The sequence below is a fragment of the Galleria mellonella genome, unplaced genomic scaffold, assembly GCF_026898425.1.
Source record: "Galleria mellonella isolate WM207_F2 unplaced genomic scaffold, CSIRO_AGI_GalMel_v1 utg90, whole genome shotgun sequence".
NCBI classification, from domain to species: Eukaryota; Metazoa; Arthropoda; class Insecta; order Lepidoptera; family Pyralidae; genus Galleria; species Galleria mellonella.
In genome coordinates, this window is record NW_026442172.1 from 1,371,604 (window position 1) to 1,387,749 (window position 16,146).

General features: G+C 30.4%; 1 protein-coding gene across 1 annotated transcript; it reads left to right on the forward strand.

Moving 5' to 3' along the window:
* Positions 1–348: 348 nt before the first annotated feature.
* On the forward strand, positions 349–1,361 carry LOC113509146 (uncharacterized). Its single transcript, XM_026892448.3, has one exon. It carries the CDS (start codon positions 620–622, stop codon positions 1,256–1,258), a length of 639 nt encoding a protein of 212 aa, XP_026748249.1. The 5' UTR covers positions 349–619; the 3' UTR covers positions 1,259–1,361.
* The last annotated feature ends 14,785 nt before the right edge of the window (positions 1,362–16,146 follow it).

Consider the following 16,146-nt stretch of genomic DNA (forward strand, 5'->3'; position numbering starts at 1 on the left):
TACTCACAGACCGATTTCATAGAAGTTTTATTAAAATCTGTAGTTAATTTTAAAATTTAAAGATCTACATAATTGATTCTGTCATAATTGAAGTGTTTTTTTTTGAGACACAATCTTTAATTATATATATTCAAAAGTTATTGATTACAATATGTTCATTGATTTGGAAGCTAAAATGCAGAGACACTCGTATCTATTTGGATACCTGTACATTATAAGTTTGAAGATTTTTTTATTAAAATTTACATCTTGTTTCTGTGTTAAATATTCAAAGGTAACGGTAGATACAAATTATAATCTAATAGTTTAAATGTTACAAACAATAAATAGTACCTTCGTGCGTATAACTCAATTTATTTAAAAAGAAACACGTTAAGTTTCACCCATAGACTTACAATAATACGTGCGGTCTTTACCATTTTTTATTTGGTTTTGTTTTCCTATCTATAGGAAAGACAAAAGGACAGAGTCTATGCAGCAGTTGTCTTTAAGTGATTTCTATTATGAAACTTTTTTTTCAGTCAGTACATGTTTGACTGTCAATTACCTGAAATGTCAAACTTGCCAAATTAAATGTTATTATTAAACTGACAAATTCATGTAACTGGAAGCATCTGAAATGTATCAAAAAGAAAAAAATAAACCAAAATCTCCTCCGTATAAGCGAGGTAGACCAATAGCTGGGATATTACATTTTATACAGCCAAGACAAGATAACCAAACAATAGCAAATTCAATTGAACTTCAGACAGTGAAGGAGGACTTCAAGGCAGATTTAATTGAGAGTGCTGTAGACCGTGATGAGAGAGATGAAGCTTTCAAATCTGAAATAGAAAGATTTATAGAAATATCAAAGTACTTTTCAAGTCCTTTGCGCAAAACAGCTTCGTACATATGCGAAAATCGGCTTGTCTCATATCCCAATCCATACAGAATTCAATATAAACGAGGTGGCATCATTGCACAGAGTATAAAATTCTGTAATCTCATATTAGAACCCGTATATATCAAGTTATACAAGTTGGTGCCAGATTTAGAACAACTTAAATATACTAATTTGTCACTGTCTCGAAGCAAAAGAATACCACCAGGTCTGTCGTTCAACTTGGGATTCGTTTACGACGATGTCAATGAGAGGCCATCGTGCTACACCAAGATGATATTTGTTGCGTCCAGAAAAACTACTACACCGTGTTATCAAATATGTGAAATAGATTTGCAAATTGATGCTCAGAAACTCCGATGGGTTACGATTTGAATGTAAATTATTCATGCATTAATTCTTTGAACATAGTGCAAATTGCATCTGTGTGCTAAGTGTGTACGTACGAGTATATCTAGGAATTATGAAGCAATTTATATAATAGTACTAGTAATATTTTATTTATTTATTGCATTTTATCGATGACTTTTCATGTTATATCTTTATATATTTAATAAATATATTTACAGTCCTCAGTTCGTCATCATTATATCCGTTCTGTGTCAATAAAAGTTGATATACTAAGCGCATTTTACAAGGACTTTTTTCATCCTGAAAAAAAGCAATTTTTCCTTATACAAAAGGTTAAAAATTTATGACATAATAACAACAAAGTTATGTTCCGCAATAAAAATAGACTTCAATTGTGCCTAAACCACTTATTTAGATTAATTAGAATACTAAATCGATTTTAATAAAATTTCTATGAAACCAATTTAAAAGTATACCTTTTAAGAAAAAAAAAATCCCAATCGTTTTATAACTAGCAGAGTTATGAGGTCCCTTTTTGAAGTCGCTTAAAAATTATGTCTATCACGTGAGCTAGTTAATAATAAAATGTGTTATATACTACAGATATTTACCTTAACTAGGTATTTACACCTAACCTGTTTGTCTTCGTCTGACCCCGATTTTCTGTTATCTACTTTATACGTGGAAGTGTATTGATTTACCTTATTATTTTAAAGATGTTGTCCTTAATTATCTTTTCATAAGGCTTGCATGTAGCAAGGGACAGAGCGAAAAGAAATATTGGATCATTATTAGAAAAAAACTAGTTCAGGTCGACCTAAACACGGTTTCCCTAAGAGTAACTGGAAGTAACCCTGTTTATGGGATAAGTCTGTCATTGTACTCATTCTTTTCTTAAGAACTGTGTATCCTATAACCTAATGGTTAATTTCTGGCGAATTTATTGCGATGGCTCGATTGACTTGGCATCATATTTACCTATAATATGTCTATTTACGTAGACATGGTTACTATTCTATATTCGTTTTATAAAAAAAAAACCCTCAAGAGGCTTGGCTTGAAGTTAGATTTATAGATAAATATATGTAATTAAACTATTATTTTATTATATTAGTTAATATTTAAATGTGTCTTTAATGAATCATCAGACAGGTCTATGGCTGCGCAGTAATGAGAGGCTTCTTGTTTTCTGCGTGGACTACGCGTGGATTCAATATATGGTTAAGTTTCGAATGCAAGGATAACATGTAGGTACTGGATGCAATAATAATATACAACTCGGATCTAATAATATTATGGCTAGTGGAAAATGCCGTGATTAGTGTTGTTTCATAAGTCATTATTACTAATAATACTATTACTTCGTACTACACAGAACAGAACTATATCAGAATATACTTGAAATAGGTACAGTACTTTTAAAAACAATTTGAGTGGTTTTTGGCTGGCAAAAATATATTTTTTATATTATCAAAAATAGGAAGAATATAAGAATCCAGCCACTCCCTCCTAAAGACTAAAGAAACATAACACTTTTCTGTCTTTATACTACATACCAAAAGAAAATAATACTAAAAAATATTACTGACATTAACTACACTACACACACAATGTTTTGTTGTTATTAGCTCTCTCATTAACATTTAGTTGTAATAATTGATACAAAATGCAATTTAGAATGACAAATAAGCTGATGGCCCACCTGATGGAAAGTAGTAACCGTTGCCTATAGACATGAACAGTACCATGGACATAACAGAGTATACCGTTTCGCCCATGATATCTCCCCCCCCCATGCATTGCCATTCTTAAGGACTTAGGTATTATTCCTCTGTATCCTGTAAATTTACTGCCATATCCCACCCTTCAAACCGAAACAGCTAGGCAAAGGCAAATGCTTCACGGTAGAAACACGAATGGAACAGAGGTACCCAAGCAAACGACTTTTGTACAAAGTCTCCCTCTGGTGGTTATCGTTATCGAATTGTTTTTATAATTATTTAAACGACATTAGAATTGGCATCTATTGTATTAACATAATAAAGTTGTAACTACACTACGTTTGTACTATAAGAGCAATAGAAGCCAAAACATAATTTCTTAGATTTTTATCTGTCTGTTTGTCTGTATGTTTATTCTGCCATCAAGCAAAAACTACTACACCAAACTATATTCAGTTCACAGTTGTATTATTGAATGCCTATCTTAAATTCTGCTATATGTTTTATCTTAATGTGTCACTTGGAAATGGTCTATTTATTTTCTTACCGATATAAAAAAATTGTAACTGTAAAATATTAAATAAATAAAGATTGTGCTACACAAAAAAAGCGACTTCAATTGTGGCGACCAGTTATTTATTAAATAAGGGGGAGACTTATGTTCAGCAGTGGAGAGTAAAAGGCTCATAAGATAAATTAAGTTTTAAAAACAGTCTATTCATTAATACATTAATGAAGAGATATTCTGAATACTTTACTATATTCTATTTCTATGCCATTTTTAAATTTTATGTGCATATGTGTATTATTTTTTAAGTTTAATTACGATCTCATTTTTGAAAAAAAAAATACCTCATTTTGTGTGCTTATACTTGTATATCTCATTTATATTTATATTACATATTTGGCGGTGAAAGTGATTTATGAATAATTAATGCAAAGAGGGTAGTCACTGTAGACTGTGACTAATTATTTGTAATAATTCTGAAATTATACGCCCCATGGTAAATAAAATGATGTTGATAATTCTTTTGTTAAATTATTTTGATGATTTTAATAAGGTTGGGTCAATGGATTTTGATATAGGTCTAGCATTTAAATTTCAGATTTCCATGTCTATAGGTTAATAAACATTTTTCATTGTTCTTTACTATAGTCAGTTTCGTTTTCCAAATTCATTTGATATTTATAAAGTACTATCGGTCAACCATTTCGTAACAAAAGAATTACCAACATTATGTAAATAAATGCTTTATTTACCTTATGTTGGTAACTGTTTAGATTATAAATTTAACTATTTATAATTTATTAATAACTATTTTCATTTTATTAAATATTAATTCTATTATCAAATTCATAGATTAGATTAGGTAAGATTTTTGTCAGAATTTAAATTCACTTAAAATTGGATATTAATAACTTAGATAGTTATTAATGTCTAATTTTAAGTGAATTTATTATATTACACATACAATTAACTTAATAAATTTTGGGCAATTAAAATTATTTAAAGATTTGTTTGATACACTATTATAGAAAAATCAATTAAACTGAATTAGGTTTAGGTTAGGTTTTAGTTTAGATATTATGTGAATAGCTATAAGTAGTGTTATTAAATAATAATTTAGGGTTTTGTTAGGATGGGATAGGTAGAAAATAATTAGGAATATTTAAGTTTATCTACGTTATTAGGCATGGATGGTAATAATATAATTACATTGATAGTATTCTTTTAGTAAACTTTTATTATTGATTAATTAATGATTTAGGGTTTTGTTAGGATAGGATAGAATATTTAAATTGATTAGGATACTTAGTTATTAGTTATATATTATGATAGAATAATTAAGCTGAAGAAATTATTTAATAGTATACATTCGCTAAATTAAAATTATTTACGGTTTTGGTAGGATAGGATAGATAGAGAATCGTTAGGATGAGTTCTAAAATTACCTAGATCATTAGATGTAGAGTACAGGTAATGATAATATAATTCTGTTATAATAATAGATTATTTTGTATTTAACAAAAAAAAATCTTTAAGATTTTGATCTGAAACAACAAATTATAGGACTCGATTATTAATAAACTCTTATTCAATTATCCCATTTGGTTATTTTATTAAGTGATTAATCAAATATACAGACATTAAAATATTAAAATAGGGTTTATAATCTTTTGTAAACAATTATCAATTATTATCACTGATTTTATTTTTTTAATCACTTAATCAGATTTTGAAACAATAAACAACAGCGCTCTCAGTCCTCACTAAACTCTTACTTCTTTATTTGTTTATTTCACTATGTGATTAATTAAACATATTATTATCTACAACATAAAAACAGGACATGTAGTTTTCACTAAACTATTATCAATTTTAATACCAATTACTTCATAATAATCAATTAATAGGTTTTGCTACAACAAACAATAGGACTTGTTCCTTATAATAACTCTTACCTAAATATTACTTGGTTACCTAGTAATCAAGCAATCGTATTTAAAACCGCATTGACTTTAAAGAAGCTTAATCTCATCAAAAAGTGATTAGTCAGTTCTTGCAACGTCATAAAATAGGACTCTTAGTCCTCACTAAACTTCTAATAAGTACCTTATTTGTTTATTCTACGTGGTTAATCATTCAAACATATAAAATTTATAAATAAAAACGGCTTATTTAGTTGTTTCATTATGTCATTAATTAAATAAATATACAAACATTATAACTGTTCTTATGGTTTTCATTATAAACTCTTGAATTCCTATTTGGTTAATTTACTATGTGTTTAATCTGTCATGCTATAACAAAATACAACCTTAAGGAACCATCCCGTATATAAGCTTATGATCAATTATCTAAATAGACCAAGTGCACACTATAAACTTAATTACTTTGTTGTTTAATTCACTATGTGGTTAATCGGAATCTACAATTACAAATAACTGGGCTTATGTAAATACAGTGCCTTCTCTATACACACGTTACATTAAACAACCGGATTTATAGTCCTCTTTACACTCATGTATTTCTACATCCGAACCACTGGAGTCCTCTCTATACTCATATTCCTACAACATCAAACAACTGAACTTTATAGTCCTCCTTATGAAAGTTTTATAACATCTTAACTAGCGTTCACTATGTGTCTAATCAGTGTCGCAAATTGGACCTATGGTCCCTGTCATCAAATATATATACGTATATCTAACTTGACAGGACTAGTAGAGCGCTCATCCTATTATAATCAAAATACAGTAGCGCTTGACCTACGGGTTGATCGATTCATATATGGCTACGGCCCATACAACATAAAATGATTTCGGTCTATCCAACAAACTCAAAACTTATCTTACTTTATCTCCACGGATTGATCTTTAATGTCATAATATAGGGGTGAAAAAAAAATCACCCATAAGTTTTGGTGTCCGAGTGATTTCATGATTTCAGTCACGTCTCGGGCTGACTCCACAGTTTGATCTCTTTTGTCACATTTTGAACCGAAGGGAAACTCCATAAGTAAGCTCGTGACTGAGTGATGCTAGGACTTGTTTCGATTAAGTGCTGTATCTGCAGGTTGATCTCTAATATCATCTTATAGGACTGAAAATGGTTGCATCCAAAGTAAGCTCTCATGTTTGAATGATCCTGGGACCCCAGTTTTGATTCTTTGCCACTGGCAAAACAATTTTTTTTATACTGGAAGCATCGTGGAGCTGGTGGAATCACTTTAATGTGTAATAATAATAACTTTTAATTTGGTTTGAAAGAAAGAAAAAAATAATTTTATTCAAGTAAATTAGATTGAAACTGAGAGTATTTTGTTTTACTGTTTAGAACCTCATTTTTGAAGTCCGTTGAAAATGTTATTAGGGATCTTAATAAGAGCAACAGAAATGAATAGTTTAAAACGTTTTTTGTTTGTCTATATGCTTGTTTCATCATCACGTTTCACTGCTACGAAAAAAGTACTGCATTAAATTAGATACTATTTGTTCACTATTCTATTCCTGAATGTCTTGCTTAAACTCAGGTGTCTTGTCTTTATAAAATTTGCCAATGGTTTTCTTACTCTTACCAATGTAATAAAATTGTAACTAAATGATATCTATACACAGGAGATATTAAAAAAATGTAATATAAAGGCTTAGTGAAAAAAAAAATACACCCTGTATATCAGCTTCAGATTTCCGTTATAAGGTGTGATCGGGCACTCTCGAGGGTGTTTTTGGTAGATGTTATCATAGTGCATGACAAGAACCTCGTGAAAGCCGAAGCCGAGAAAAAGAGACTTGACTTACGAGGTGACCGAAATGTGGGAGGTGACGTGACGTTGTTTCAACCGTGAAGAAGTTGTGTTTGCATGGCTGTGTTTCAGATTTAAGGGTGGGATATGGCAGTGAATTTACAGAGTACAGAGGCATAACACATTATTATTATAAGGGGGAAAATGGGGAGTAAGTATTATGGGCGATACATTATTCTCTGTTATGTCCATGGTACTGCTCGTGTCTATAGGCGACAGTCAGCATTTTCCATCAGGTGAGCCGTCAGCTTGTTTGACATTCTAAGTTGCAAAAATAATCTCCTAATATACTGGTGTTAAATAAATGTACTATTAATATATAGGTCCAATAAGATATGTTCGATTTTAAAAATCTCATATCACGATGCTCCTTCACACTAATCTTCGAAACTATTTATCTAATAATTATAAAATTTTGCGTGTGTATGTATATTTGTATGTGTATTCTTTGCTTAAATTTCACAGAAAATGAACCCGTTTTGCAGCGGCAGAGGGCAAAACGGCATTTTTAGGTCAGCCAATATTGCTGCCATACTTCACTTTTAAAACATGAAACTGCTAGCGATTCATTTAATTTAACAAGTCAACATTTTATAAAATGCATATTGTATTTCATACTTACGCTGCCAGTAGATATAGTTTGTAAATTGCTTACGCTAGATAATACTATGTAATGTACACGAATAACATCTTTACTAATATAATAAACGTGAACATAATTTTGTGTATTTATATGTTTGAATACATTTTGGCGTTTTAGCAGTACAAATAAATGTCATTCTTTATATTAATTAGTATGACGAAGTTACTTACTTATTATATGAACGTAGTCACGGGTATAGTGAATAAAAATCATATAAATAAAATATGAAAATGAGTTAATTTTTGTATGTACCTTGGTGCCTTATCGACGTAATCAATCGTAAAAAATGGTTATGGTTTGAGATGGTGAAATACATAAACTTCTCATTGTTATAATCAATTAATATATCGATGGGGGGAATTTTTTAACTAATATATACTTTATATTGCTAGCGATAGGGTTATACACCAAACTGATCTCCACACGGTTCCCCCTGGAACCCATTTTAGTTAATTCTTGAATTTATCACGATAGGCTAACTAATCTACCGCCCTATCGGCTCTCACTGGTACCACGACATATACTGACAGAGCAGACGAGGCTACCATTTCATTAACACCCATCGAAAAAATATATCTCGGTCACACGGGTGATGTAGCGAATAAAAGCTAGTATGTATTAATGTATACCTGACTCTTTTGTTTAATATTATATATTGTGTTTACCATTATTCATTATAATATAGAATTTCAACAGTGCTTTAATCTATTTAGTACACCTTTATTACTTGTATTACTTAAAAAGTTTTCAATTGATTTTAAAAAGGTGGTTTTACATTGACTGCATTTTACAGATTTAGAACAGATTTTTGATTATTTTAAAATCGAAAACCTTTACTCCCGTGTTGGTTCCATATCAATTACGGTAAAATTAAATTCTTTCTTATAGCCATAAACATAATTTTAAATTAGCACATAATAATTAAATATAATCTACAAAAATGTAATGTTTCTTGTACTAGTAGATACATTTCAATGCATATATTTTAATGCAAATCATGCAACAAATTAAAATAAACTTAACTTTATGACACAGGAATTTCGACCCAAATACCTTTTAAAAACAATCTAAAGAACTTTTCCAGAAACTTAGACTGGTTTGTAAGTCAATGTTAAGACGACGAAGGTCAAGAGAAGTGTGACGTCAATGGAAATATACATCGGAGTAAAATAAAACAACGGGCACGATCTTTTCTTATGAATTATATTGGAATGGTATCTTTGTGATAAATGTTTATTTATAATACTTACTTCTTTATTTGTTAATACTTAATAATAATTAACGAGTAGACTATGTATAAAATATCCTGTTTTCATATTATATTGATGATAATGATGATGATAAAATCAGCCTTTAACTATCCACTGCTGAACATAGGCCTCTCCTTTAGAGGGTTCTACCAGTAGTTGCCACGCTTGGCAGGTAGATTGACAGCCGTAATTAGGCTTCGGTGATGTTTTAAGAATGATTCTTCCTCCCATCCCTCGACCATTAACCCACGGGAATGAGAGGGGTGGCCTATTTTTTGCCGGAATCATATGGCCGATATATAATAATGTAGTCATAATTAAAAAAGTTTTCTCGTTTTTATTTATGTATGTGATTTAATAATCTAATATTTATAAGGTATCCCATGAAGGTTATATTTATTTATTATTATCTTATTTTTTATATTAAATTTTATGAGCTTTTACTGTCTTTAAGTGTATTAGCCCTGTCATATCCTGAACTGAATTCTCAAATAATATTTTATCTACTTTCCCTACTCACAAAAAGAGAAAAATTAAATACTTGTAGAATAAAGTTTAGGCGTTTATTTATCTAAAAAGAAAGCAGACAATATAATTATTAGCCTTGTTTTAATTTCAAATCTTATCGTCATTATTACTACTTAAGCTATAGAATTACAATATTTGGCTAACGTCGATGGCAGTGTTTGATGTTTTTATTTATCTACTAAAATAATTTTTTGACCACTTAATAAACAAACCGTTTTAGTTGCGTGTTCACTCTTAGCCGGTTTCATATTTTTATGTAATACAAATTTGTTTATGGCTATTTTATTAACATGAATAATATTATTATGTAATTTAGTGGTACTAGAAATTCATTGTTTTTAACTCAGTTTATGAAAGAATATCCTCATCTAATTATCATGTGGTCCCGGTATAGAATAGGCCACCCCTTCCTTTGCCGTGAATGTCATAAGAGGCGACTAAAGAAGGCGAGGGATAGGTAGCAGTGTCTCTCTTGTTTCCAAAACCTAACTGCGGTTGTCCATTCGCTTGCCAAGAGTGGCAACTACTGTCAAAGTCGCCCAAAGGGGAGGTTTATGTTCAATAGTGAATAGTTAAAGGCTGTCATGATGATGATGATCCTTGTGTAATTTAGTCATCGACCCCCCAACTTTACTCCTATCTTCTAGTATAGCACATTTATTTTATTTATTTATTCTTTATTAACCATTTATTTAGTAAAGTAAAACAGTTGTGTTTGCATGGCTGTGTTTCGGTTTGAAGGGTGGGATATGGTGTGAATTTACAGGGTACAGAGGAATAATATCTGAATCCTCAGGAATGGCAACATATGGGGGTATCATGGTCATAACAGTAAAAGTATATATATGTCTATGGTACTGCTTATGTCTATAGGCAACCGTCAGTTTGTTTGTCATTCTAAGTTGTATAAAAAAATATATAATTATGGTGGCAAACAAGTATACAGTTTATGTATTAAACGGCCATTGTAATCTATGGACGCTTGCAATACTATAAACATAAATATATAAGTTTTGCCAATCGTGAAGAAATCTTAATATTTTGAATCACCAGATAATTATATTATGTTTCTTTAAGTATACGTGTTATTAATTTTACCTACCTTAATAATGAAGTACCGCGTTCGTGAGTTCATCCCAAAGGTTTACTGGTAGAAAATGCAACTAGAATTATTTCCGAATTTGTACTATATTCTTATTTTGCCAATAGAGTTATTTAAATAAATAATTTGTAGGTCTAGGTTCAGCCCGATATATTTTTAAATTGACCTTCAATATTTAGCTTGTTCAATTACAAACATGAGGTTATTTTTGTCTTAAACAACAAACAGGTTTCAAAAACGCAGTCATGAATTTTTGATATAAGGTTTAAGAATGGTCCTGCAGTCTATGTTATACCTTCTATGTTTGGAGATACAAGTATGATCCATGTAGCTTAAAGAGAAATCTTATTAATATTATGAATATGATAGCAAGTTTGTTTGTTTATTATCTCTTGGTCGTTTAATTGCTCAATCCAGAAACACATTGAGCACTTTATATTTCAGGTATTTTTATCTTAGGTAGACTTTGTATCTCAGGTCAAGGATGTTCCTTTCTATTAATTTGCTCAAATGTGGATTAACGGTATACGGCTATGCAATCCCAGGCTCCTTAGTTACTACAACACCTGTATCCTTTCCGTAACTGTAGTATCCGTATTTTTCCTTTAAAAGACAAAGGAATGTTAAATTGCGACTATGAATGTTTGCGCAGGTAGAAATAGTAAAAAAGACGAAATATTTAAGAATAAGGGGTGTCGGTAGTAATAGTAGCTAGTAACCCAGAAAAGCTTACTCCTAACATATCAATTTTATAAATTTTAAAATAAAGGATGCTCTAAATTCGGTTGTATTTTTTTACGTTTATTACCTCATAATTCTGTAATTTCTAAGCCGATTAGGAAAATATTTTTTTATCAGAAAAGATATATTAGTAGAATAGTTTCATAGAAGTTCCATTAAAATTTGTTAAGTAGTTTAGTTTTAAAATAAAGTAACTGGTTTAGTCACAATTGAAGTCGGTTTTAAGTGAGACAATCTGGGACACAATCACAATACACCAGAGGGAGACTTTGTACAAAAGTCGATTGCTTGGGAACCTCTGCCCTATTTGTGTTTCAATCGTGAAGCAATTGTGTTTGCATGGCTGTGTTTCGGTTTGAAGGGTGGGATATGGCGTGAATTTACTGGGTACAGAGGAATAACACCTGAGTCCTCAGAAATGTAACGCATGGGGGGTATCATGGGCGAAACAGTATACTCTGTTATGTCCATGGTACTGCTCATGTCTATAGGCGACGGTTCCATTTCCATCAGGTGGGCCGTCAGCTTGTTTGCCATTCTATGTTGTATAAAAAAAAATCTTTAGCTACTGCATAAATAAATGGATGGTTAGATATAAAAAGGTAGTAAATTAGCAGCTCCATCAAAATAGATACCTAAGCACGTTATAGATTGCTAGTAATTTTTGCTTGATAAATGTAATATGAATGCGGGCGAGGCAGGCGCTAATCGATTTGTGCAATTTCACTGTATTTATTACGCAAGTTACATAAAATATCTTCACCAATTAGAAATTATTAATAAGTTTTTATCTTCATTCAAGAAGTTTACATTCAGAATAATTTTATATTATAGTTTATACCAGTCTAGCGCCAATACAATAATCACAATAAGTGACTTATAACTCTGTCTTGCTTTAACCTATGGCGTTGGGGGAAAGGAATTGTTAGTAATGGAGACTGAGATTCCCATTGCTAGCAATATACCCAACCAGGTCGATCTCCTCGCAGTTCTCCCTGGAAACTATCATGGTTAATTCCTGATGAATTCGTCATGATGGGCTAACTGGCCTGTTTTCATTCTCATCTATCACCCTTCACTGGTGCTCCGCCAGCGTATTCCGATAGCGCAGGCAGAGTTACCATACCATTTTAACTCATCAAATCAATGTTAGTAATGTCTATGTGTGCTCTAAGCATAGTTTCAGTAATTCAATAATATTATAATGGTATTTTAACTCCAGTATCTCTTAATATAATTAAGTCTCATTCCTTGATTAATTTACATTAAAAAAACCGACTTTAATTGAAGCAAAACCAGTTATTTTGATTTAAAAACTAAATTACTGGACCGATTTTGATAAAAATTCTATGGATATAATCTGTAAGTATATTCATTAAGTTAAAAAAAATCTAAATCGGTTTACAGCTGACTGAGTTATGTTGTAACAAATATAAAAAAATACAATTAAATTGAGAATTTTCTTCTTTTTGAAGTTTGTTGAAAAAAAAAGAAAAGAAACACTATTGTTCTATGTTTTGAGCGGCATTAAAAAACAGAATGAATATACCATTAAAAAATGTAACTTTTCAAATTGTATATTCGTTCCTCCCTCACTCTTTAACAATCCATTATATATCCAATGATTACGTCCACGGAACAAGTAACTACTATCTGTTGGAAAATTTTTCAATACCATTAAATATTATTAAGCGTGACGTAGTTTCCACCACAGACCTAGCTTGGAATAGATGTCGTATAATTGCACGAACTTTGCGTGTATGCTTTTTTATGCAACTTAGAATAGTACTTAGAAAACTAATGATCCGCCTGATGGACAGTGGTAACCGTCGCCTATAGGGGGGAAAGGAATTGTTAGTAACGGGGTCAAATAGCCCTATTACTAGCAATATACCCTGTCAGGTCGACCTCCACGTGGTTCCCCCTGGAAACCATCGTGACTAATTCTAGTTTAATTCGTCAGGATGGGCTAACTGACCTACTTTCATCTTCATCTGTCATCCCTCACTGGTGCCCCGCCAGTGTATACCAATAGCGCAGACGGGGTTACCATGCCATTATCACCCATTAAAAAAATAAAAACCGTCACCTATAAACATGAGCAGTATCATGGATATAACAGAGTATAATGTCTCATCCATGATACTCCCCATATGTTGCCATTCCTGAGAACTCAGGTGTTATTTCTCTGTACCCTGTAAATTCACTGCCATATCCCACCTTTCAAACTGAAACAGTCATACAAACATAACTGCTTCACGGTAGAAACACGAATAGGACAGAGCTGCCCAATCAAATGACTTTTGTACAAATCTCCCTGTGGTTTTTGATTCGAAGTAAGCTTAGTAAAGCCTACTTAATCAAAGTACATTTAAACTCAAAATTCCTAGATTAAATTTACGTTGAATTAAGTTTAGTAGAATGATAAAAACTGCATTATTATAGAAAATGTTTAGTTTTAAAACGTTTGATTTCTTGTATATGATCTTATTTTTAACAATTTTTTTATATAGCGATAATTATACGATCATGCTATGATCCCTGTAGAACAATTCTTTACAGCCCCGAGTCGGATTTTAAAGTCATGCTAAGGTATTATAAATTTTTAAATTCTTATCAATTTTAGTATTTCAGATATTATTAGTGTATTGTTGATGACATGATGACATTTACTTTTTTCTTATATATAGTCTTTAAAACTTTATAATAAACTATTTAACATAAGAAATTTTCATTAAAATAATGCAATTTATATATAATTATAATATAATATTATTTTGTTAACATATTGTTCACAATCCATTTATAAAGTTCTGTTTTATCTTATTATGATTATAATATCTCGGTCAGAAACCGGAGAATCAAAAGAATAAAAAGGTTTTCGCGACCATCTCTTGTCCCCTCCCTCCAACCTCTCTATGGGATGTAGAAGACTCAAATAAATTATATGCAAATGTGATATTTTGTGTGATTTTATTTCCAGTGCAGGGCAACTTGTATAAAATTCCAGAGATGCAAAGTCTCAGTCAAGATTGAACCAATTTTTTATTTGTTGAATGGCAGCTTTAGACGTCACTTTAAGGAAAACTTGTTTACCAAATTCGGCACAACGTAATAAAGATTGTGTTCTTGAATCGGTCTCTCGGACTTCGAAACGAATTGAACAGATGCTTCATTTTTAGGGTTCCATACTTAAAAAAACCTTCATAAATAATCTTAATTATGCGATCCGGTTTTTGAATATAGTTATGGTGCAAAATAAAAAAAAATCAAATTGCAATATCAATAATAAAATAAAATAAAGTATCTATTTCATATAAAAGACATATTATATTAGTATTAATTTTATATATTTATTTATGCTTTTGCACACATTAAAATATGTCTATAGGGCTGACTTAATGCCTGATGGCATTCTCTACTCGTCAACCGTTACGCTAAATAGACAATAAATAGCAGTGCATTAGTCTAGCAAAATCAATTTGTAAATTAAATAAATGATTTCATAAATAACAATATAAACGCATTTTAAGATGTATGAACATACAAACATATAGAATGATATATTATATATACAAAAACTATACATACATAAGTCACTTACAATACAATACACATATAAATAACTATACATAATACATATTAATATAATAAATATATAGTTAAGTCATGGTTAATTAAAGAGCTTCAATCTATTATGCTATATAATAGTATTATATAGTAATTTAATTTAAGATAAATTCCTTTAATTTTAATTCTTTAATGATATGTAGCTAGGTTTATTCAAATATTTTTTTGTCTAAAGAAAACATAAATCTATTAACAGGTTAGTTTACAATATATATGAAACTCTTGGTATTTAAGTTCAATTTGCACTTGACCGATTTTATTTATTCTAAACCTATTTCTAGGTTAATATTCTAATATGGCATTATTCTGGCATAGTTTATATATATGTATCACTTTTTTTTTTTTTATTTATATTGAACGAATTATAGTATTTTTAAACATTTTTATTTATGATTCGATTCTTGACAATTTATTACATAATTATTAATTGGTATAAAAATATTATTAAAAAACTTACACTTTTTATGGTATGCCGGGTTCAATATTCGCGCGCTTCGATATTTTTAAATCCCTTTTTAATTATTAGAATATAATTTTCATATTTTAATAATATTTCTATAATCTTTTTGCTAGATTTTTTTTTGCACAGCTTATAGTAGTAAAACAGCTGATAAATTAATCTGCTTATCGCCTATAGCAAACAAGCATACGGCCCGTCCGATGGTAAACGGTTACCGCAGACTACAGGTGCTCGCTAAAGCACGTTGTGAATCCTTTAGAAAATTTATTAAGAAGCGCATACGTTTTTAAGGAAAATCACGGCAGGAAGCTCATTCTTTTGTTTTTATTTGTATATATTCTTGAATTATATAATTTCGTTAATTTATTCAAACCTACAATTACAAAAACACCTGAAAGTTTATAAATGATTCACATTGATAATTATTTTACCAATTTATAATAAACTGTGTAAAAAATTCTATAATAATTGCATCTAAATATGTAAATACATAGCACATTCAATTGTGACGCAGGTGCGATGTATATAGG